The sequence below is a fragment of the Macaca thibetana genome, chromosome X (genome assembly GCF_024542745.1).
Source record: "Macaca thibetana thibetana isolate TM-01 chromosome X, ASM2454274v1, whole genome shotgun sequence".
NCBI classification, from domain to species: domain Eukaryota; kingdom Metazoa; phylum Chordata; class Mammalia; order Primates; family Cercopithecidae; genus Macaca; species Macaca thibetana.
Genome location: NC_065598.1, coordinates 61,731,752 through 61,756,389, shown reverse-complemented (window position 1 = coordinate 61,756,389; position 24,638 = coordinate 61,731,752). Strand labels below are relative to the sequence as shown.

The window sequence follows — 24,638 nt, the reverse complement described above, 5'->3', positions numbered from 1 at the left end:
GTGGTGCGAAGAAACAACCATTCAGGAGTGCCTACCTTCTAACCTCCCACCCTGGCTCTTCACACTTGTTCCTCCTATAGAAAAAGAAAAGAGCCAGGAACAGTGGCTCATGCCCGTAATCCCAGCACCTTGGGAGGCTGAGGTGGGTAGATAACCTAAAGCCAGGCGTTCAAGACCAGCCTGGCCAACATGGTGAAACCCCATCTGTACCAAAAAATATAAAAAATTAACCAGGCATGGTGGCGGGCACCTGTAATCCCAGCTACTCGAGAGGCTGAGGCAGGAGAATCACTTGAACCCGGGAGGCGAAGGTTGCAGTGAGTCAAGATTGCACCATTGCACTCCAGCCTGGGCAACAAGAGCAAAACTCCATCTCAAAAAAAAAAAAAAAAAGGAAAAGAAAAGAAATAAAAAACATCTACATGTGAAAGTATATACACCTGAAAAGTTAACTACCGCTAAGAATTATAGGTGGATTTCTGGATATAAGAGGTGCCATAGACAGCCAACCGTGGATACAGCCCTTCTTTTCCTCCCCCGTTAGCTTCCATAGTCTTTAGCCAGGAGATAGGGGGCTTCTAGGGAATCTAATCTGACTCAAGGGAGAGGGTAAGACAAAAAATGTCCTTAAACCAATTCAGCAGCTATTGAATCCCTGCAAAATGTGGGGTATTTTACTCTGCACTGGGAATACAGACACTATGACAAGTACTACTTCAAGGGGTTCCCCATCTAGTAGGAAAAAGACATAATTCTTGGACCCCACAGAATGAAGTGTGTACTATATCCACCCTAAAGCTCCAAGTCACCTTTCTCTCCTAAGAAAAGTTCCTTTTGATACTGATGAGAGAAAAGAAACCCAAAGTGTCCTACTCAAACTACTTGCTTCTCTCCATTAAGCACCTTCCCATACCCCCAGGAAGGATTTGGAACAAAGACCCCTTTCCTACCGCAGAAGGAACTTATTCTCTAATCGGGATACTACATGTAAAACAGTGGAAAAATAATCAAAGACCACACTATGGTATGGTGTGCCCCAACATGTGGGAGAGCTTAATGCACTCTGAAAGGATAGTAGCAGTAGGGGCTGGGGCCAAGGAGAGGCTGCTCTATGGCTGGGCTCACTCCCTAATCAAGTGTAAAGGCCATCCAGCTGAAGCAGGAAGCAGAGAACAAGCAGTCCTCAGTTCCCAAGCACAAGACACAAGTCTTCGACACTGAGACAGGGTCCCAGCCCTGCAAGTCCACATGGATCTGAGGAGTGAAGTCACCAGGTCCTTGGAGCTCACCAGCTCCCTATAAAGTTCTCACTAACTGAATGTCTTGATGCTCACAGCATTACTCACCTCCTACCCTATTCTATCCTTCCCCTTTCCCCCAACCACTGGTCTGCTCATGCCTAGACAGTGAACTCACTCTCTAAAAAGGGCTGCTCACCTCCCTTGGGTGCAATTAGTTAACCCCACCCCTTCCTCCAGCACTTGTGGGTTGGGCGCCATAACTACTATCTCCTCCTGGACCTCTGACCAAGTTTAGAGGATGCCCAGTTGAACTGTTAGAAGAGTCCAAAGAGCCCGGGAAAAAGCATTAGCTCAGAGCTCAGATCAGCTGTATCCTTGCCATGTTGGCATGGGCACAGGCCTCCCTCCCCTTTCTCTGGTTCAGTTTTGTCACATGTAGCAAGGAGAGGCTTCTACTAGAGATGTAGTATCAACCTTTGCCCAATGTTAGAAGTCCCTGTGGGAGTGCTTAGAAAATATTGATTCCCAAAGCCTTAACCCAAACCAATTAATCAGAGTCTACATGTGCTCCTACCAACTGATCAAGATCAATTACACAGGCAAGCTGGACTTCCCCAGGTACACCCTGGCCAAGGTAGATGAGAAGTCAGGGAGCCTAGATGGCTCCATGCAAAACTCAGCCCCCTATTATAAGAAGGGCAGCTCTAGCAGTCAACATTCAGCTTCATTCTGGTCTCCTAGGGTCATGAGTTCAAATTTCCCCCTTTTTCCAAACCTTGCTTCAAGTCCACAAGAAAAAAAATTAAAATGTATTGGAACTAGCAAATCCAACCCCACATGCTTTGACATCAAGCAAGCATTACAACTTTTCCTTTCTCTAAAGGACCAGTCCTATCTGCCATTACGAATTGTTTTTTTCATTTGCCATATATGGTCTCTATGGCCCAATTTTAAGAACCTCCCACCCTACACAGAGGGAATGGTGACAAGAGAGAGCTGCTCTTCCTGCATCCACAGCCTTTTGGCTGCTCTAGTGACACATTCCCATGTGATGGTATCACATTCCTGAGGGAGTACCAACTGCCTGTGACTAGGAACTACCTGGCCACGGACTGGGATAAACCATCTACCTTATGATGTCAGTTTATCACCTGTTTCTGGTGGGTTATCTATGAACTACCTCTCCAGGGCACCTCTTCCCTCTTCATCCACATCCGGCCTCTAATGATGCCTACCACCCTTGCCTGCCCATCCCTCGGCCCAGTTATGCTCCCTTACAAAATTCAGACACAGCTGACCACTTCCAACTTTTCAGAGCTGGTAGAGTTGTCCATTTGGCTCAGGTCCCCACAGAACAAAACCATTTCTGAGATGTGTGCCACCATTCCCGTACCCATGGTGGGGCAGACCAGCCTCCATTGTTAGGGGAATATAACATTTCTGAATAAATCAGAGCTTCAGAGCAGGAAATAGCCCTCAGAGATTAGCCAAACCAACCTCCTGTGGAACAGTCCATGGCCCAAAAAGGAGCAAGGACTTTGTCAAGATTGCTCTGGAAAGCTAACAGCAGGGCCCAGAATAAACAACAGCTCTTCAACTGAAAAAGAGTGCCCTTTGCATGATTCTCCAATACCTCTTCCTCTCAACAAAAAGTTGGATCAATGCTCTTGCTCCCACCAAGGTACAAACAAGACCCTACATTAGCTAAGTCTAAGCAGCTCCCAAACAATTTTCACTTACTAACAAGCAACTCCTATACGTCCAGGAGCATGGCAAAACAAAATAAGTTATTGGCTCAACCAGGTAGAAAGCACAACTAGCCTTGAAGGTAGTGGTCTGACACTACCAAGAATGCGTTACACAGGAAGCCAGCTGCAAAACCAGAGTCAGGCCAGGCCCCAAGCAGGCAGGACACAAACATAACAGGTGGCCATCCCCACACAGCCCCCAAGTGCTCTCTCTCTAAACATTAGTCTTGACTTACGATCTTTTAGAAGAGAGACTGAAAAGAGGTTGGGCAACCACTGGAACGGGGGAAGGGCCAAATGTTTAAAGCTGAAACTTCCTTTCTAGCTTCAGAACTCTGACCTAATCATGACCAGAGCTTAAGTCCAGGCCTTTATGAAACAACACTGCCTTCCCTTCCCACACTCCACCCTGTGCATAGTCGAAAACCAAAGTCTTCTGTCTCCCAATCAAGCCTTGTCTCCATTACTCATTAGCTGAGTAATTTTTGCAGCCACTTAAAGTCTTTGAGCCCCAGTTTTACCTTATGTTTAAGTAAAGATAATAATTCCTGGCTGGGTGTGGTGACTCACACCTGTAATCCCAGCACTTTGAGAGGCTGAAGTGGGCAGATCTCTTGAGCCCAGGAGTTCGAGACTAGGCTGGCCAACACAGTGCAATCCCGTCTCTATTTTAAAAAATAAAAAAAAAAAAGATAATAATTCCTAACCTATGGATAACTATAATAATCCATAACTGTAGAGAGTTGATGAATATCAAATGACACAGTAATAACAATAAAAACGAGTTTTACAACTATGAAACTTATTACAAATATAGAGAATTATCATTACATGGACACTGGAAGAAAATTACAGGGCAATGCCAGCCAACCTATCAAGAGACTCCTTCAACTCGCATCTGACTTGGCTATTTTAAACAGAAAACTATTTGTAAAATGGGCAGCTATACCCTAAAATTATAAATCCTTTCCGGCTTCCTAACCCTAGAATTTCCTTTTCTGGGTTGTTAAACAGCTAGAGGTTCCAGAAGAACTTGCCCCAAGAGGTTCCTAATGGCTCTTTTAAGATTTTCTTTAAGCTTGGTTCTTCTTGCCAAAGGACAATCTCAGCAGAGTGTGGTGAAGGGGGAACTACTCGACTCTCCCTGGAATAAAAGTCTATGCAGGGCACACTCAAACATGTCTTCTCAACCTCCAATCTTTGAAGGATTGCCTCCTTTCCAATCCGATTCTCATAAATGTGCTGCCTCTACCTGAGTTCACAGCTGGAGGGATGGTCAGTGAGGGCACAAATGATCTGAGAAGTAGAAGCCTATCACTTTCCTTGCTCCAGAGTGCAAAGTTCACCATTTTCCTTATAGTTAAGATCAGTTACCCATATCAACATAAGAGTAATACTCCATGGATTACTCAGCAATAGCAACCTAACCACTTCACCCTGGAAACTTTTGGGACATGTTTGCATAACTAATTATGTGTTATTTGTACTATCAGAAGAGCTTAAATTCCCTGAGCTCACATTATTTAGAACAGGCAGTCCACAGGTAGCTGAGAAGAGAGGGGATTTGTTTGTTTGTTTGTTTGTTTGTTTTTTGAGACACAGTCTCGCTCTGTCACCCAGGCTGGAGTGCAGTGGCTCAATCTGAGCTCACTGCACCCTCTGCCTCCTGAATTCAAGTGATTTTCCTGCCTCAGCCTCCTGAGTAACTGGGATTATAGGCACTCGCCACCACACCCAGCTAATTTTTTTGTATTTTTAGTAGAGACGCGGTTTCACCATTTTGGTCAGGCTGGTCTCAAACTCCTGACCTCATGATTCGCCCGCCTCAGCCTCCCAAAGTGCTGGGATTACAGGCATGAGCTACCATGCTCGGCTGAGAAGAGAGTTTTATTATGGATGGTTGAGAGATGATTATATGGCAATGCCTCATTGGTCCTAAATGGTCTAAAAATGAGCTGTACCACAGAACTGAACATTTTCTGGTAACTGAGGCTCACCCTTTTAAGGATCATAACTATTCTTAGTGGTGAGCTGAAAGTATTTCATCTACTGACATACTCTACTACTTTTGTCAACAGAGACTATTAAAACATGATTTAAACTTCTCTGAGCACCTGAATCCTGTACACTTGATTTTCTACAGAGCTAACATTTCAGAGCCTTCCACTGTTAACTTATCCAAGTTTCCCACCAATTCTGAGGTTAACACATAATCCTTCCCACTTTACCAATGGGAGAAGGGGAGGCTCAGGGAGGTTAACGAACTTCCCCAAGGTCAAAGAGCAAGTAAGTATGGAAACACAGATATTCCTACAATCCTGGCCTACAATAAATGCCTGGAGATACTCTGGATCCACACCTTCTCAAGTAGCCCAAAACATTATTTAAAATGTCATTTCCTTTTCCTTTTGCAGCCTCATCTCAAATGCCCTGCCCCACAAAGCTTCTGAAAGTGTCAGTCACTCAGAGTTTGCAGGCAGCTTCCTGTTTGTCTGAAGGGGAAGGGAATAATGCCTGCAGTGGCCTGTGAGCCTAGCCCAGTCAGGGTCAACCTCTGGTAGCAGAGGTTCCAGGCTGGGCAAGCAGAACTCCACCCCACCCACTGTGGAAGTATGGGAATAAAAAGGCAAGAGAAAGGTGGGGCCTGCCATGAGTGGGCAGAATAGAGCCAGCATTTCTGGTAATTCTGCTTCTCCTCTACTGGCCTGGTTCCTTCAACATAATCAATACCCTCAAGCTAGAAAGCTTCTAAGACCAGGACCAGCAACCACTAGGCTAAAATTTTTCTTTCAAAATATTTGTATTTCACAAATCACTATCTTCCTCAATTATTCAACTAGTGGCTCAGTTACAGCTGAGTACCCTGCAAAATTCCACTTTCCTACCACCTGGACAAGATTCCTGATGTGTATGTTGTTAGGAAGGGGATTCTAATCCAGCTTCTCTGATAATTGACAGGCCCTTCCAAAGCTCTTGTTTGTTTGTTTGTTTTTTAAGCCAGTCAAATTTAGCAGTGGGGGGTTGTATACCAACTTTGGTGGCTGAGGCATGGTGGCTCACACCTGCAATCCCAACACTTTGGAAGGCCAAGGCAGGCAGATTGCTTGAAGCCAGGAGTTCGAGACCAGCCTGACCAACATGGCAAAACCCTGTCTCTACTAAAAATATTAAAATTGGCCAGGCACAGTGGTGCATGCCTATACTTGGGAGGCTGAGGCATGAGAACTGCTTGAACCTGGAAGGTGGAGGCTGTTGTGAGCCAAGATCATGCCACTGCACTCCAACCTGAGTGACAGAGCAAGACTTTGTCTCAAAAAAACAGAAAAACAAAAACAAAAACTTTGGTGATGCTAATGTTAATAAGTTCTAATAACCCAGTACCATCAGAAACTCACTACCATCGGACCAGTCTCCACTGCCCTTCTTTGGAGAACATTGGAAAAGCATGTGCCTACCACAAACACACACATATGTACACTCACAAAGTTTCTTTCCTTCACCTCAGACAGCTCCAACAGCCAGAGGTCTTCTGAGGTGCAGGATTCTCAGTCAGGTACTGTCTGGAATCAAACCACCCCAAGTTGGCAGAACCACAGAACAGGAAGGGGACCATGCTAAGCACAGAAAATAAGTTTATCCTACCACTAATCACTCCACTGAGATCATTTAGACACAGGATCTAAAGCAATCTCTATAGGTGGGGCCTACTGAGCTTGGAAAGGGGAGCAGCTACCATCATCTTTCATCCCAGCAGAAGGATTCACATATCACATCTTCAGAAAGCCTTCCCTCTCAAACAGAAAAATCCTCACTACATCTTCTTTATTTTCCACTTAATGAAGAGTATGGCCTCTATATTTGTATAGATTTTAAGTGTTCCACCAATTTATCCGGGCATTGGTGGCTCACACCTTTAATCCCAACACTTTGGGAGGCTGAGGTGACAGGATTGCTTGAGCCCAGAAGCTCAAGACTAGCCTGGGCAACACAGCTAGTACCCTGTCCATACAAAAAAATAAAAAAAATAAATGGGCATGGTAGAATGCACCTGTAGTCTTAGCCACTCAGGGGGCTGAGACAGGAGGATTGCTTAAGCCCAGGAGTTGGAGGTTACAGTGTGCTACGACCACACCACTGCAGTCCAGCCTGGGTAACAGAGTGAGACCCTGTCTCTATACAAAAAAAATTTTGGCCAAGCACAGTGGCTTACGCTTGTAATCCCAGCACTTTGGGAGACCGAGGCGGGTGGATTAGTGGAGGTCAGGAGTTCGAGACCAGCCTGACCAACATGGTGAAACCCCATCTCTACTAAAAATACAAACTTAGTCTGCTGTGGTGGCATGCGCCTGTAATCCCAGCTACTCGGGAGGCTGAGGCAGGAAAATAGCTTGAATCCAGGAGGCGGAGGTTGCAGTGAGCCAAGATCACACCATTGCACCCCAGCCTGGGCAAAATGAGCAAAACTCCGTCTCAAAAAAATAAAAAAATAAAAATAATGTTTAAAAAGTGTTCTACCTATTTGTTAATTTGCTTATTAATGAGCCCCTGTAGACTTTAAAATCAGATTTGACATTAGAAGATGGCCAGCACATACTAAGTTAAAAAAGCCAAACAATATGGATTTGTACTATCTGTGTGTTTAAAGGCATATATGTACAAATGCATGAAAAAAAAGTCTATGGGCTGGCACAGTGGCTCATGCCTATAATCCCAGCACTTTGGGAGGCCAAGGCGGGTGGATCACCTGAGGTCAGGAGTTCAGGACCAGGCTGGCCAACATGGCGAGACCACATTTCTACTAAAAATAGAAAAAATTAGCCAGACATGGTGGCAGGCGCCTGTAATCCCAGCTACTCAGGAAGCTGAGGCATGAGAATCACTTGAACCTGGGAGGCAGAGATTGCAGTGAGCCAAGATCGCACCACTGCACTCCAGGCTGGGCAACAGAGCAAGACTCCATCTCAAAAAAGAAAGAAAGAAGAAAAAAAAAAAAAACAGAAAAAAAGAGTCTATGTTCACATAACTAACTGGTTAATGATGGTTGTCTCTGGAGAATACAGCCGGGACAGAAGACAGGAGGTTTTATATTTTTCAATGCTGTTTCACTTCTTACAACAAATATGTTTAGTTTCATAATGAAAAATTAATCCAAAATTGTAAAACAAAGCCTGTCTTTATTTAAATCTGTCCTACCACACAGCAGAAATTGTGTCTATTAACTTTCCTTATATGCCGTCTAGCTCAGGACTTAAAAAACAGATGGGAAAAGTCCTTTAAAGACGAAGTGACCTTCAGAAGCTCTCTCTATTTTAGGACAGCCAACCTTACCTAGTAAGCATAAACCTACACCTCTCAAATGCTGTCCCTACCCCTCTCTCAGGAGTGGATGGTAGGAAAATACCTCCTACTGCCCCCAAAATTAGCCTACCTTGGACAAAACATACCAAGTCTGCAAAGATATGCAGCTCTGGGCCCTAAAGCAGCCTGGGTGGTGGTGGTGGTGGTGGTGGTGGAAACAGTAGCAATAGCAAGAGTGGATATCCACTGGATGCCCCAACATTATGATCTCCAGGACTTCCTTGCTATCCTCCCTGATCTGTGCCTGTCTCTTCCTAGGCCTCAGCACAGGGGCCAACAGAATCCCTAAACCTCAGGTGCACAAAACCTCTCAGGATTAAATTACACAATGCAGCCCTGCCTGCTGGCCATGCCATAATGAGTAGCACAAATACAAAAAATAAAAAATTCAGTAATGTCTCAAATATGTACTCTACAGCCAAACTTTGGGCTACTTCACAAAGGTGGACAGAAATGTTTGCATGGCTGCCTGTTAGAATCCACAAAAAGCTTTGATTTCAATATTCTCACTTGACATGAACACTACAGTACTATGTGAAGATATGGGAAAAGGGAGCAGAAATGGCTATGAACATGCTGGCCACTCACGGATAAACAGTCTCTCCAAGATGCACAAGAGAGACAATGCCTTCCCATTCCCTGGTGCTACCCTGCTCCATTCTGCCAGGGCCCAGCTGGGTCCACATTAGGTAGTTTCCAGTGGATCAATGGAATTGTTGTTTGGCTGTCTGGTAGATCTAGCTAAAGGAATCTAAAGAATACAGTTCCAACATGAAAATAGTAGCTATTAACATATCTATTCAATATATATTTGTTGAGAATCTACTTTATGCCAGGCATCATTGTGTTAGGTACCGGGGATACAATGGGTGGTGGGAAACCATCTCTGTTGTCATGAAGCTTACATACTAGTGGGCTAGACTGATATAATGGAAAGACCACACTCCTGAGAGTCTTGCATTCAATACCAGTTTCTGCTTCTGCCTCAATTCGTGACCTTGAGCAAGTCCCTTCTTCGTGTTGATTTATAGTATACGAGTAGATCTTCCACTGGCTTAGGTAATTTGCTTCCTTACAAAACATAAAATCCTGGGGTGGACTGGGGGTATGCAAATGGCCAAGGCAGCAGCAAGAAGCCAAGGGTCCCAACAACAACAACAAAAACAACAAAAGAAGCCATGGGTAGTATGTGGTGAAAACAAAAAGCAATTAATTGGGATTCTCCACTCAAAGACATTGAATTTGGCTTAGATGGTTCTTCATGAACTGTTTTCCTAAGACAGATGAGATGGGCAGGCCTCTGAAGAGTATACAGTTAGTGACAGACATGAAGATCTGTTCTTCCCACAGTGCATGGCAGGCTTCAGACCAGAAGACCTGAAAGCTGCTCAGTTTCACTGCAGCTTCTATACTTCTATCTACAGCTAAAAGGATGTTAGGAAACCCTCTACTCTAAACCACTTATTTTATACTAAAGAGCTAAGGTGAAGGTGACACCTCCCTCCCCAGGCACTTGTGGTCATTCTTGAGTAGGGTTGTGCTAGGGTCAGTTGGAGTCATGTTGCTCAAATCAGAGAGGAGATGGTACTTTCCTGCATACCTCCTACTTTAAAAAAAAAAACCAGCTGTAGGGGCACCTATATGGGGTTCAGAGAAACTGTAGCATCTAGCCTTCTGGGTTCAGAGGCTTGATTGGAATCATACATAGGACAGAATTTTAAAAGGCCAACTGGAACAAACATACTGGAATGTCCTGGGCCTACCTTCCTTTGTGCCTCACACCTCACAGAGCACTTGCAGATGCATTAGTGCACTGAATGAATCCTCAGCATAACCCTAAAAAGTAGGGTGCTATTACTCTCTCCATTCCACAGATGGGGAACTAAAATCTGGAATGGTTTCAGAATTTGCACTAGTGACTCAAGGCCAGCTAGGCTTTCTCTGTACTTACCCTCAGGCCTCTCTTCTCTATAGGTGCTAATATACCTGTCCCTTCTCCAAGGTGTATTTTTTCTATTACTAGTGGTTAGTATGCCCTACCAGGTGCTCATCCAACACTGTTGGATCCCCTGCATTCATTGCTACTGCCTCTCCCTCACCATGTATATTACTGACCAAATGCTCCTCAAAGGTTTGTCCATTCCTAACCACCTCCACCTGGAGAATGGCCCCTTCTTGAGGCAGGAAGAGCTAGAAATTTCCAAATGCATGAGTTTAATGAAAGAGCAACCCTAGGAGCCCAGATGGCTGCAATGCCACATGGTAAATAACATAACAGAAGTTCTTACAAAGTACAATGGACACACAAAAGATAGTACAATACTATCTGGGAGTAATAAAGAAAATTTCCAGTGGAAGTGACATGGAGTGGTGGGGGGAGGTGAAGAAGAGGCACCTGAAATTTCAAGCTGAAGGAAAGAACATAGGCTAAAGCAGAAAGAAGAAGTATGCCATTGCTTTCCACAGTTAAAAAAAAAAAAAATCATGGCCAGGCACTATGGCTCTTGCTTGTAATCCCAGCACTTTGGGAGGCTGAGGTGGGTGGATCACTTTAGGCCAGGAGTTCAAGACCAGCCTGGCCAACATGGTAAAACCCTGACTCTACTAAAAAAATACAAAAATTAGCCAGGTGTGGTGACACATGCCTGTAATTCCAGCTACTGGGGAGGCTGAGGCACAAGAATCGCTTGAACCCAGGAGGTGGAGGTTGCAGTGAGCCAAGTTTGAACAACTGCACTCCAGCCTGGGTAACAGAGTGAGACTCTGTCTCAAAAAAACAAAACAACAACAACAACAAAAATTCAACCTGAGAAAGCTGGATGAAAAGAAGAAAAAGGATGGGTATGGCTTACCTGGACTTGGGAAACCTTGGGCCCACAAAGCTACCACATAGCATACATGTGGGAATAAATGGGATCTGAGTTGGGAGAGGAAGCTAGAATGGGGTGAGGTACCAAAGGGATCTCCCTACATGCCATGCTAAGAGGTTTCAATTTTCTCTTTTCACATTCATGGGAATGTTATCTATACTAGCAAATGCTGGGAGTAATCTAAATGCTCCCCCAAAGGAGAATGATTTTAAATTATGGCATAGCCATTGAATAGAATTTTACATGGCCATTAGAATGTTCATTTCTTAAAATTAAATAGCATTTATCTAAGTTTTTAGTGATGTGTTAAGTAGGGGGAAAGAAGTAGAACTTTTTTATGTACACAATGATTGCACCATCGAAAACTAAGGTACATATATGAGATATGACAAGAAATACAAATAATTATTGCCATGTTAAAATGATGAATTTATACACAATTTCTCTATTTGCTAAACTTTGTCATATGTCATGCTGAGTTTTACAAAAAGGGGAAATATAAAAATAAAGAACCACTCTTTTTCCATTTGACTCTATATTCCTTCCTCCTCCACCTGCTTGCCTACCTTCCCAAACCAACGGTCATTTTGATACACCACCTACAACTGGCATGGCTAACAACCCATGTGAGGCACCTAGGAAGAATGAGAAGCTTCCAGCAAGGCAGCTGCTTCCAGCAGCAAGCTCCTGCATAGCCCAAAGGCCATTCCAGCTCAATGCTGGAGAAGAATCTTCCCCCTAATAGCACTGCCCAGCACTACCCAACTAAGGCTTCTCTGGTTAAACTGCCCAAGGATGCCCAAGGAACTTGTTTCTAAAGGAAGGAAAACAGATGCCAAGACTTCTTCTTGCACTTTCTCCAGGGGCCTCAGAGCAGTTAAGTTTTATGTTCATGGCCAACTCTTAGGTGGCTAGAGATCCAATGTGGGATCCTTGTTTCACAAGCAAGCACTGGATAAAATGTAAGTGAGAAGGAAGAAAAGGAGGAAGAAGTAGAGGATGGGCAAAAACAGATCCAGTGAAGGGTACACCTCTCCCAGAAACTTGCTTATTCTCTATCAGCCTTGTAGACCCTCACAGAAAATTCAGAAGTCCCTCTCCTTTGCTCTCCAGGACTAATACCAAAGGAAATCATATTTACAAAATACAAGATCAGTTGAAAGCCCAATACTAGGTGTATGGCAATCTTCCTGACTAGAAATTCTCCCTTTTGCTCCACCCAAGCCCACATCACCAACTCTCCCCGTCCAAGGGCAACATAGTCAACAATGACTCAGATAGAGGAAGGGGAAAGGGAGCTTAGCAATTTAAGACTCAGTCAAAAGCAATTTCATAGCCCTACAAAGAGGGATGTTGTGGGGGAGGGAGTAAAGGAAGTCAAATCTCATATGCGCTCAGTTTTAGTTTGTTTCTTTGTCTTCCCTTTCCCTGATGGAACAATGACCAATCCAAGGGTCTTCTATTCTTCCTGAGTCACAGATAACCAAAAATAGCCAGCAACTGTAGTCTGCAGGCTGGACTCCAAGACCCCACCCAAGGCATGTAGTCAACAGTTGTGTCTCCAAGCCAGGATCTCCACAGTGAGCTCTCTGGTAGGTAAATCCAGTATATCCAGAGCAGAGCTCACTGAAATAGAGGGGGCTGCTCATATATTGATAGCCGGAGGAGAAAATGACACACTCAATGCCATTCTAAATGGGAAAAGGAAGCTTCTCAAAAGGTATTTTTAAAAAGACACCTAGACAACTGTCCCAAGCTGTAAGTGTCAAAAGCTCAGCTCTTCTAACCTAAAGTTAGATAGCTCAGGACTGGGAAGGGGAGGTAGAGGGAACTTAGACTCAGCCCACCCTGGAAAGCCAAGTGAGAAGCCTGGGCATACAACAGGCATAATTAAAGAACTAGACTTACCAACTGGAAGGCTTTACCTGCTCCAAAGAAATAGTTTCAAATGCTGAAAGCCCTAGCCCCATCCCACCCCTACACTCTGAACCTCTTTAGGCCAATCGAGACCACTCCTAGGCTGTCAAAGATCTAGGTAAGAAGCTGGAGAGGAGTGACCAGGCAGTGCCAAGAGGATAAAGGGAGATAAGAAAGCAGGGTGGAGAAATCACAGTCATTCCAGAGCTCTCTCATCTTCCCCACTCCTCCCCCATATTGGACTCTAAACAAGAAGAAAAGAAGTTTGCAGGTGGTATTGTATAAACTTGAAGAAGGCAATCCCTGTACTAAAGGGGAACAGAGGACTAGTTGAGGTGGGATGGCAAGGAGAGGGAGTAACTTGAGGGGGGAGAAAATAGCCAAATAAGGCAGACTTGACTGGTAGGAATCATCAGGAAAAGTTCCAGAAGTTGACGTCGCAGGGAGGAAGCCTTTAGTCATCGGTTTCCTCTGGCAACTGGCCTAAGGCCAGAAGGAAAAAAAATCCCAACCTTAGGAAAATGCCCAGGCTATGGCAGACAGAAAGGCAACTAGGCTAGATTTTCACCAGGCCAACAATAGGCCCTGCTGGAGCAGTTCTTCAAGCACTCAAAGTAGAAAGCTGTAGTGTAACCCTAAAGCAAATGGTAGATGTTCCCACCAGGCATATGCTAGATCTACAATGGCCCAGGCACCAAGGGAAATAAGGAACCTGGGAGGGGGTTTTGTTCTTTTCCATTTACATATTTCTTTTTTCTTTCTTTCTTTTTTTTTTTTTTTTTTTTTTTTTAAGACAGAGTCTTGCTTTGTCACCCAGGCTGGAGTGCAACGGCGTGATCTCAGCTCACTCCAACCTCCATCTCCCAGGTTCAAGTGATTCTCCTGCCTCAGCCTCCCCAGTAGCTGGGATTACAGGCGCCCACCAACACGCCTGGCTATTTTGTCTATTTTTAGTAGAGACGAGGTTTCACCATATTGGCCAGGCTGGTCTCAAATTCCTGACCTCAAATGATCCACCTGCCTCGGCCTCTCAAAATGCTGGGGTTACAGGTATGAGCCACCACGCTCAAATTCCATTTGCCTATTTCTAATATTGCTGATATTTTCATGTTGGAGAAAAGGAAAATTAGAAGGCAAAGAAGTTACGTGACTTTTCTTCTTTGTAAAGGAATTAGTCAGTCTCCCACAAGTATCTACAAGGATGTTTGGAGAGGAGTTTAGCCCACTTAAAACCCTTGAAAATAGCAAAGATTTGTACGACTTAACTAATGATACCCAGATTGACTGTTACCTTGACCCTCACCCTCCAACTCCATACCATAGATTAGTCAACCTCAGTTAAAAATTACAACAGATAAAAAAGAGGCTCTTGGTGAGCTTCATCAAACATCCAGGTTGAGATTCTGAAAAACTAAATGGATCGGCCAGGCGCAATGCCTCACACCTGTAATCCCAGCACTTTGGGAGGCTGAAGTAGGCGGATCACCTGAGGTCAGGAGTTCAAGATCAGCCTGGCCAACATGGTGAAACCTCGTCTCTACTAAAAAAATACAAAAATTAGCCGGGCTTGGTGGCGCACGCCTGTAGTCCCAGCTACTTGGGTGGCTGAGGCAGGAGAATCTCTCGAACCCAGGAGACGGAGGTTGCAGTGAGCCGAAATCATGCCACTGCACTCCAACCTGGGCAACAGAGCAAGACTCTGTCTCAAAAAAAAAAAAAAAAAAAGAAAAGAAAAGAAAGAAAACAAAGAAATGAATCATGGGTGGAGGGAGGGCAGATTAGATCAAGAAAGTGAGATCAGGAACCTTATCTAAACACACAACTTGAGAAAAATAAGACTTGATCCTTCTCAGGTATTTAATGGAGGCCAAGGCTAAAGAAAGGGAAAGAAATACTGATCAAGCCTGATAGGTATGCCTTGTTCCCCCTCCCAGGCCTTGGCCCCAGTCACTTCCCAAATATATACCCAGGAAAAGTTCAGGATTGTATCTTGTTTTGTACAACCAAATTGTCACATCTCAACTCTTCTCTCGTTAGGCCCAGACCAATACCCCGGATGTACAATGTATCTGTCAAATTCCCACAAGGTAGAAGGGTTGCCAGGAATGGGAAGAAACTTCAAAGTTACCAGTCACAGAAGATAACTAGCAAAAAAGTTCTATTAAGCAAGCACAGAGCCATTTGCCATACTAGTGGCCTAGGAGATATATCAACACTTACCTTATGCCATAACAAGCCGATTGAAAGAAGCATCAGATCTGGTATCTGTGGCACAAACAAAGGGCTATGCTTTGAAAGTTGCCCAAAAGGCCTTTTCTCCAAATTCAAGACACGGATGCTGCAGCTGTGCCCTGGCCAGAAAACGTCATATTCCTCCACCTCCAACAACCACACACTGAGAAATCCTCCCTGTATCTCCACCCTTTCCCAAATACCTGATTTTCTAGCACAGTCAATGGGAGAATTAAAGGCTGTTTCTAGGCTGCTGACATAAAAAGTTATTGCCAAGCTCTATTCTTTGGTTTAGTTCATTTGTAAGCATGAAGAAAAGACCCTCTCACATACCTACTTAGGCAACAAAAGCAACATTTTTAAAAATTAATTTGCCCAGGCGGGGCGTGGTGGCTCACACCTCTAATCCCACCACTTTAGGAGGCCGAGGCGGGTGGATCACTTGAGGTCAGGAGTTCAAGACCAGCCTGGCCAACATGGTGAAACCCCGTCTCTACTAAATATACAAAAATTAGCTGGGCATGGTGGCTCATGCCTGTAATCCCAGTTATTTGGGAGGCTGAGGCACAAGAATCGCTTGAACCTAGGAGGCGGAGGTTACAGTGAACCAAGATTACGTCATTGCACTCCAGCCGGGGGAACAGAGCAAGACTCCATCTCAAAAAAAAAAAATTAATTTGCCCAATTCTGGAAAACCAAAGGTAGAGTCTCTCCCACAATCCCTTGTTTGCCAATTAAGAAAGGACTGTTGGATCCATATGACCCTAGAAAGAGCAGCTTCGTCTATGCTTATATCTGTGGCTCCCCTTGAATCAGTCAGCACCTCAAGCCTCCCTTCACTTCAGAAAAAGTCACTGTCAAGAGAGCATCGGCCTAGGGCCACCTGGTTTATACCCACATACCCAAAACACATCACTTTCCCACCCAGAACGGCCACTGCTCCCAAGTGTACACACCCTTTAAGGCCCTGTTCATGTCCCAGTAAACCCTTTCTCCTCAAAGAGTTGTAGAAAATGCCATGCAAAGTATATATTTTTCTCAAGTCATTTTTAAGTGAGTTAACCCTAAATCCCCAATTAAATAGGAGATAGGAGATCTTTGAAGGCAGCAATTACATCATCCCTTCATTTATTTCTATCCCTTATGGTAAATAGTACATAGTAACCACTCATTAAATGGTGAGAATTCAACTACCTGTCTTCTTTCTTGTCCATCCCATCTAGCACAAAGTTAGGCATATACTAATTCAACAAATAATCATAACATCTGTATATCACTTGTCAGATTCTAGGCACAGTTCTAAGCCCTTTACATAAATTACCTCATGTAATCCTCACAACAACCCTGTAAGTACTATTATTATTTATGATTGAGGAAAATGAGGTGTAGAAGTTAAATAACTTGTCCAAGGCTATATAACTAGTTGGTCGCAAAGCTCAGATGTGACTCCAAGCAGTCTAGTTTCAGAGTCTGTTTTGCAACACTATGCTTCCTTTCCATGGAGGCTTGAAAGGTCTTTTTTTAGCTTCCTGCCCCAGACTTGGCCTATAAGCACCTAGAGGTGAGTGGTGAAGTTTGAGGCCAGGAGATTCCAGTCTGCATTCAAACAATTTGCTACAGCAGCAAATATTGTCACTAAATTGAAAAAGTGCCATACTGCTCTCCTAACTCAAGGGACAGATCAAGCTGGAGCACTGAGTCAGAATTCAGAATTCAAAGAGGTCAGAGCTCAGAATTAAACAGGGCAAAGAGAAAGCAGGGAACTGGGGTGAGGGGTGGGCAGGAAGAGAAGACAGTCATCGGAGATCCCAGAAAAACCTGCTATAGCAAAAGCATTTTAGGGGAACTCCATTGTAGCCATATTGTTAATGTAATCACCACAGAGCCAATTCTCTGGAAGTCTGTGCTCTGGATGGAGTCATCCTTCTAAGACAGCCAAGTCCAGTGGGAGACCACTAACTTGGGAATTAGGAAATCTAAGTTCTCCTTTCAATACCATTACCAACTTTGTGACCTCGAACAAGCTGCCTAACCCCTCTGGCTATGAATACGATGAAGAAATTACTCCCTAAAGTTTCTTAGGACAGCAAGGCCTAGTCTCAAGCAGGAAAATGTAACTAGTGTCCTCTCTCTACTTCCTTTCAGCCTATACATATGCCTTCCACCACCCTTCACAAGCCAAAGCAAAACACTTACCTTCCTGGGAAGTGCTACAAAGAGTTCTTGAGACAAGGTCAGAGCCTGAACCATTTCCAAATAAAGAAACCCATGAGGTCAGCTCTACATTCTCAGAAGAACTTGCTCTTTCCATGACCATAACTCCACAGTCATGTCACCACCAGCACAGAGGGAGAAGACACTGAGCACCTCGCAGTGAGTGCTATTTAGAAGGTAGGCATTCAACGTCCCTCCCCTACACTGGAGCCAAGCAAGTTAGGTTTTATTCCTGGCACTATAACCAGTTCACTCAAATCCTTTCCCTTTTCTGGACTTTAGTGCCCCCATCAAGAAGATAAAGGCTGAGGCAGAAGATTTAAGGCCAACTCAGTTGTTCCATGGTTCAAAACACTCCTGTGAGAAACCCTGCCCATCCAGAACAACCAGGTAATAGAAAGCTTAAGGCTAGGGAAGCTCTGGGTTGCCCTAGATGCAAATGCCTTTGAAATGCTGTACCCCATGCAAAATTAGCCGGGCGTGGTGGCGCATGCCTGTAATCCCAGCTACTGGGGAGCCTGAGGCAGAAGAATCGCTTGAACCCAGGAGGCAGAGGTTGCGGTGAGTCGAGATCGCGCCATTGCACTCCAGTCTGAGCAACAAAAGCAAAACTCCGTATCAAAAAATAAAATAAAATAAAATAAAATAAAAGCTGTACCCCACAATAGCCAGTCCTCAGCTCACTGGTGGTAGATACTTTAGGAGGCTTGTTTCGGAGCCCTTAGGAAGGCCTCAATATCTACCAATATATCTAACTACCACACTAACCATGTTAGAAGAAAATCTGAAACATAATCTAGTAGCTTCCAGGCCTTCCTTTCAGCAGAAATAAAAGGGACTATTCTACTATCAGGCAGGCAGTCATTGAAAAATGTGGGAAGAATGGCAGGAAAATCTATGAAGCTTCTGGTGTTTGTCCAAAGCTTTTCAGTCAACCCACAGCCTTCATAATATACTCTCACTTGGTTTATTTCTTCCCACAGTAAGGAAAGACACAGCCCTTTCTCTCCCATAGACTCAGGAAGAAATGGCCAAGAGTACTCAAGACAGTATTCTTCTTGGATCTACTAATGAAACAAACTAACTCCCATGTGAGAAACAGTCCATTCTGAACTCAGCACTCAAGAAGAAACAGCACTCCAGAAGTATAATGGGACAAGAGGAAACATTTTAATAAGCACTGTTCAATTTTGTATTTCCAATACTGCCTGGCACATAGGTGCCCAAACGTTGACGAAAGAATGTCTGAAGAAATGAACATACAAATAAGAGACTTAATGCTATACCATCAAGATTCTCAAAAGCATCAGTACTGGAGGGATTCCTAGAGTTTACCCATCACTGGTACAGCTCCCTCATGACAAGCTGGAGAGACAGAGGGCCTTAAGAAAGGACTTGCCTAGGCCGGGCGCGGTGGCTCAAGCCTGTAATCCCAGCACTTTGGGAGGCCGAGACGGGTGGATCACGAGGTCAGGAGATCGAGACCATCCTGGCTAACACAGTGAAACCCCGTCTCTACTAAAAAATACAAAAAAACTAGCCGGGCGAGGTGGCGGGCGCCTGTAGTCCCAGCTACTCGGGAGGCTGAGGCAGGAGAATGGCCTGAACCCGGGAGGCGGAGCTTGCAGTGAGCTGAGATCCGGCCACTGCACTCCAGCAAGGGGGACAGAGTGAGACTCCGTCTCAAAAAAAAAAAAAAAAAAAAAAAAAAAAAAAAAGAAAGGACTTGCCTAAAGTCCCACTTCATTTGGCTCACTTTACTGAGGACAGGAGAGAAGTTCTTCTTACATGGAAAGGGAAGAAAATTTCTCAGTTCAGTGTTGCTTTCCATTTCCCAACACCCACCTTCCAAATTCATGGAATCCTGAGCTAACCCTCCAAAGTGACAACTTCTACACCACAAATTAGAACCTGGAATTGAAAAGTTTTTCAGCTCTAAGCATGAAATAGAAGGAGGGATGGACAGCAAAGCCAGTCAATCGTGAAAATACCACCCCCTTCACTTGAACCAACAGACTACCCCAAAGGAGACCACATTTGTACCTGTTTTTCCCCTTTGCAAGCAAAGTAATAGAGCAGGTGGCAGGGAAAGAAGATTGTGAGTTAGGAAAGAGGCATATGATAAATTCAATTCTATCTTTGAAAGATTGGAGACAGACTGTTTGCAATCTGTAACAATGCCAAACTTCCAGCAGCTATGGTTATGAAATGCCTAACTCTGGTAGTGTTGGTAGCCAGATCTTCTCCCCTCTGGGGACCCTGAGTTTAGAAATTCCAGTGGGGGAAACTCCCAGAAAGATACAAAGGGACCTAAGACAGGCTGTTGCCATGCAACACCAGAACAGAGTTCAGAATAATTGTAGCTGTCATATTATCTCATCCAGAGAGAATTAGATTTGGAGGCAGGGGAATAGACTAGATGACTTCCAAATGTCCTTTCCAGCTCCATCATTCGGTAAAGCAGTTTCATGGGAGCAGGAGGTAAGAGAAAAGTAAGAACAACACCCTAAAACAAGCTACTGTTGCAGGCAGCTAGAGAACGGAAAGTCAGAAGATTAGTGGTCAATACTACTTCTATCACTGACTCACAGAGCAACCTTTCCCTCTCCAAGCCTAACACGAGAGTATAGATTAGTTAGTGTGGGTCCCACAAAGGCCTTCCTGCCCCACCAGCCCCCTCCCTACCCAGAGGGCTGTTAAAAGAAATGTGTAAAGGAAATTCCCAAGATGGTTCCTGCTCTGTCTCTATCATCTACACTTTCACAAAGGGCCAAGTGAACTGAAGAACCAAAGTCGAGAGATGCAGGATCCTCTCTCATACAACCTCTCTTCCTGATCCTTTTCCCCAACTTAAGTCTGCAGGCAGGGCTGGTTCAAGGGTTAAAAGACTGAGATTCTGGCTCCTATTTACCAAGTACCACTTTAGTGCCACTCGAGTGGCTCAAGTAATGCTAGGAATGGCAGGAGAATAAACAGTTCACATAGCCTCTGTTAAAGTTTAGCTGAATGCTGACCCATACACCTTCAAATACTTCAAGGATCTAGGCTCTATGTCTGCTCACATTGATGGTCCCATCAAATGACCACTTGATTGCCTTTCCCCTGATCTGTTGATCTATGGCTAAAACCCCAGCAGATCAAAGAGGTGTTTCACCAAGACTAACCCTCTAACTAAGACCTGGATTCAAGTCCTAGCTTTGCAACTGGCATACTGCATCACTCTAGGTTAGTCTCCCCCTAACATGGTTTCAGTTTCATCATCTATACAATGAGAGGAATTGGACTTTGTAGTTGTAGAGAGCCTTTTCAATACTAGCATTTAATAAATCCCAGAAACTCAAGAACATCTCAAAAATTCAAAACACTCTTTTTTTAGGAAATCCAAGAAAGCCTCAAGTCCTTTGTGATCTTAAAAGAAAAAAATTAAAGAAGGTAGGGAGGGGGAAAGGCCTTTTCAAAAATATATATATAACTGTCATCATCACCAAAAAATGTAGATGGCAATTAATAAGCTTTTCCATTCTGGCTACTAAAGCAGACTCAGGAAACTGGCAACCAGAAGCAGAGTCCAAGGAATGGCAAGAAGGCAAGGGTGGCGGTGGATAGTGAGGCATGTTTTTTTTGTTTTTTTGCTTTTTTGTTTTTGAGACGGAGTCTCACTGTGTCGCCCAGGCTGGAGTGCAGTGATGCGATCTCGGCCCACTGCAACCTCCGCCTCCCAGGTTCAAGCGATTCTTCTGCCTCAGCCTCCCAAATAGCTGGGATTACAGGTGCACACCACCACACCTGGTTAATTTTTGTAATTTTAGTAGAGACGGGGTTTCACCATGTTGGTCAGGCTGGTCTCGAACTCCTGACCTCGTGATCCACCCGCCTTGCCCTCCCAAAGTGCTGGGATTAAAGGCTTGAGCCACTGCGCTCCGCCGGCATGTTTTAACAGATATAGGGGTGGTTGGGCTGACTAGGAGGGACAATTAGCTATAAAAGTGAAACCAACCCTAGATAGGCTGTAGACATGCTGCATATGAATGAAGGAGTTTGATTTTCCACACCTTTCTCTATCTGTCATATGCTAGAAATAGCCTAAAGCACATAAATGAAAATGGAGCAGAGAAAGGGAAATTTTTTCCCCTTTTAATTAACATTACTGGTTGGTATTCAGTGAACTAGGGTGTGCCCCTGAACACCTCGGCCTTGGTATGAGGAATAAGAAAAGTAACAGGAGGCACGTGGTGACACTACTGAACCTTACCAGGAGACCACACAAATGCCAACCTTGGCCACTTTGCTCAAATTACTCATTTCCTTTTATCTGAGGCCCATAAAGGTCTGAGAACAGGGGCAATTTGTTTGGAGCAAGAAAGGGAACTCAAATGTCAAGAACTCAATCATTGGGTCAGAATAGAGGGTCAATGAGATGAGCATCAGAAAGCCTGGACCCCAATCTTGGCTCAGTCACCATGTGCCCTTAGGTAGGTCTTTCCCTGTAGGTCTCAATATCCTCATTAGTTTTATGTTTTTGTTTTTGTTTTTAAGAGAGTTTTACTAAATAGATAGTCTCCAAAGTCCCTTTCAGGTTAAGATTCTACGGTCTTAACAGACATAATATAGTTGCTTTTCCTAAAAGTTGACCATTCCTTGAGTCGAAGCATAGAAAATTCTCTAATGCTTCCAGTCTATCAAAACTCAGCCCTCTCCCTCCAATTTGATTCAGGTTTCAGTCAATCTGCATAAAAATGCCTTCAGTATTTAGGTACCTTCATTACTCCAGGACTGACTACAAACAGCTTATACTTCAATCTCTCTCCGTTCCCAGGAAAACAATAAACACACTGTCTTGTCTTCTTTTCCACTTTGACTCAGATGAGACATTAATGCAAGTTTGAGGCAACTTCCAGGCCCATGAAGTTGTGTTTCAAAGTGGGCTATCTCAGAATTGAGGATGAGATATGCCGCTACAGAAGAAAGGCCATGGAGCAATGTCTATTCCCAGGGATCCACCCAACTGTTCAGGCAAAGCCGCACCTTAAGAGGAGTCAGGACTCAACCGCAGAAAGAGACCCAAAGAGCCGCTCCTGACAGGATCTTTATAATCCTGTTTTGGCAGACAATGGGGTATTTTCCCCTCTCTCCAAAACCATTACTCACTCTCTCTTTGGGGGCAGGGGTTAGGGAAGAAAGTGTGTAAAAGTCGCATGTCCTAAAACCACAAGCAATTTAAAGGAGACAGACAGTGAAGCACATACTTTTTGAAAACTTGGTGTTTCTGAAGGACAACGTTCTGGAAAGGCAAGAACGACTTGGCAGTGAGGCTGGTATACAGTAACGTGACAACCAAAGCTCATCACAAACCCAAAAGGCTGGTCCCTCAACTTGCCTCCTCTCATCCCAGGGGCCTTCAGCCCTTTTCAAGGATACTAGTCACTATCTCACCTCTACAAGTCTCAAGCAGTCCTGGGGAGACATATCTGGGAGTACTGCATTGCCTAGGCCAGCCCAACAAGCTGTTTGGCCTAAGGGACTCAAGCCAGGGTGGTCACCAGGCCTTTCTGAGCAAGGGAAGGGCCTCAGCAGCCATTTGGCATGACTTGCACAAAAGCAAGCAGAGCTCATTAGTCAGGCACACCCCTCCTCCCCTCTCCCTCCTGGGCATCCGGCCCCCCTATCCCCACTCCCAGGAGGCTTCTGTTCCTCTCATAACAGCCAGTGGGGTGGAGACGCATCCCCAAATCAACCACCACTCTAGAAAGGTGTGGCCCCACGAGAGAACCCACACCACACGAAATAGTCCGGAGGGGATAGGAGGAGATAGAGAGGCATTAAGCAACAGGAGGGGCAGGGATTTGGGGGTGGAGGGGAGGGAGAAACCGGTCCTCTCTCCCAGGAGATGAGGTAGGCCTCTCCTCAGTCTGGTGCCTAAATAAGTGTTGGTGCTCTCGGGTGCATCCTCGATGACGATTTCCTCACATCTCTCTCCTCACCTCCTAGTGGAAAACAGCTGGAGCCACCCGGTGAGGCTGTGGGAAAGATGAGTGGGGGTGCCAGATCCGCCCCGAGCGGCTCCCTCCTTCCTCCCTGCTTCTCTGTTCCCATGGCCCCTCTTGGACATTGGCAGCCTTGCCCCAGAAATGTGTCAATTACTGAGTTGGGGAAAGTGTTGTCTTCTGGACCAGAATCCTCTCCTCTGTGCCCATGGCCCGTCAGAGAAAAGGGGAAACCCCAGGCCCCAACGAAGCCGTCCTCACTGTTGCATCTCAGACACAGGGAACTGGAACCTGAGAAAGAGGCAGGCCTCGCCCTGTCCAAACTTCCAGCCTGGACACCCCCTCAACCCCTGAGGGCGCACCAGACCAGGATCCCACTCCGGTCCCCTCCCTACCCTTGGCTATGGCGGAGGGAGCGGCGTCCCAGGCGGGCCGGTGGCTGGCCAAGCCCTCAGCCATCAGCAAAGGACTATGAGGCTCAGCCAGAGCCCTGGGGTCGACAGCGCCCACCCCCGGCACTCACCGTTTTGGGCATGGTGGCGGCAAAGGCAGCAGAGTTGGCGAAGTTTAGCTAGGACTGTCGGGCAGTGCTGAGCACGCAGTACACACGGCTCGGATTCGGTTGGCCGGGGACTCAGATTGGGTCCCTCACTAGCGTCGGGGCGACTGTTAGGCTTCCTGCTAACGGGCCACGACTTCACAAACCCCACCCAGGAAAGAGACGCCCCTGTCGCGCCGCCCGCTCCTTTATGTGGCCCGGCTTCCGCGCCGCTCCCCGCCCTCGCGCCCGCCTCCCAGCCGACCGCTGGCCTTGCCCCGCCCAGCCCCGCCTGGCCCGGCCGGGCGCAGCCAGACCACAGCGCCCACGTGGGAGGCCCCGGCTGGGCCCAGGCGGACCTAAGGTAGCTACCACTCCCGACCTAGACCCACCCCGCTCCTCTCCCACCCCCATCACAGCCCCCAGCCTTGCACGTCCTGGCCTTCCAGCCCCCACCCCCACTCAGGCCCCAGACCCTGGGCCCTGACAGATGCTTACTCAGCCCCTGACTGCAACTTTCCACTGATGGGGAGCTC

The 24,638-nt window shown here is 45.5% G+C and overlaps 1 protein-coding gene across 2 annotated transcripts in view; it reads right to left on the bottom strand.

Moving 5' to 3' along the window:
* Nucleotides 1-24,344, bottom strand: part of MSN (moesin) — a 75,881-nt gene extending 51,537 nt beyond the window's left edge. The window contains exon 1 of one of the 2 annotated variants that reach the window (XM_050776922.1): nucleotides 24,088-24,344. In XM_050776922.1, coding sequence (XP_050632879.1) covers nucleotides 24,088-24,099 — 12 coding nt within the window. In that variant the 5' untranslated portion in view covers nucleotides 24,100-24,344. Of the gene's footprint in view, nucleotides 1-23,561; nucleotides 23,916-24,087 lie in introns of those variants that run through there. The other variant, XM_050776923.1, reaches the window with a different exon arrangement.
* Nucleotides 24,345-24,638: the final 294 nt, after the last annotated feature.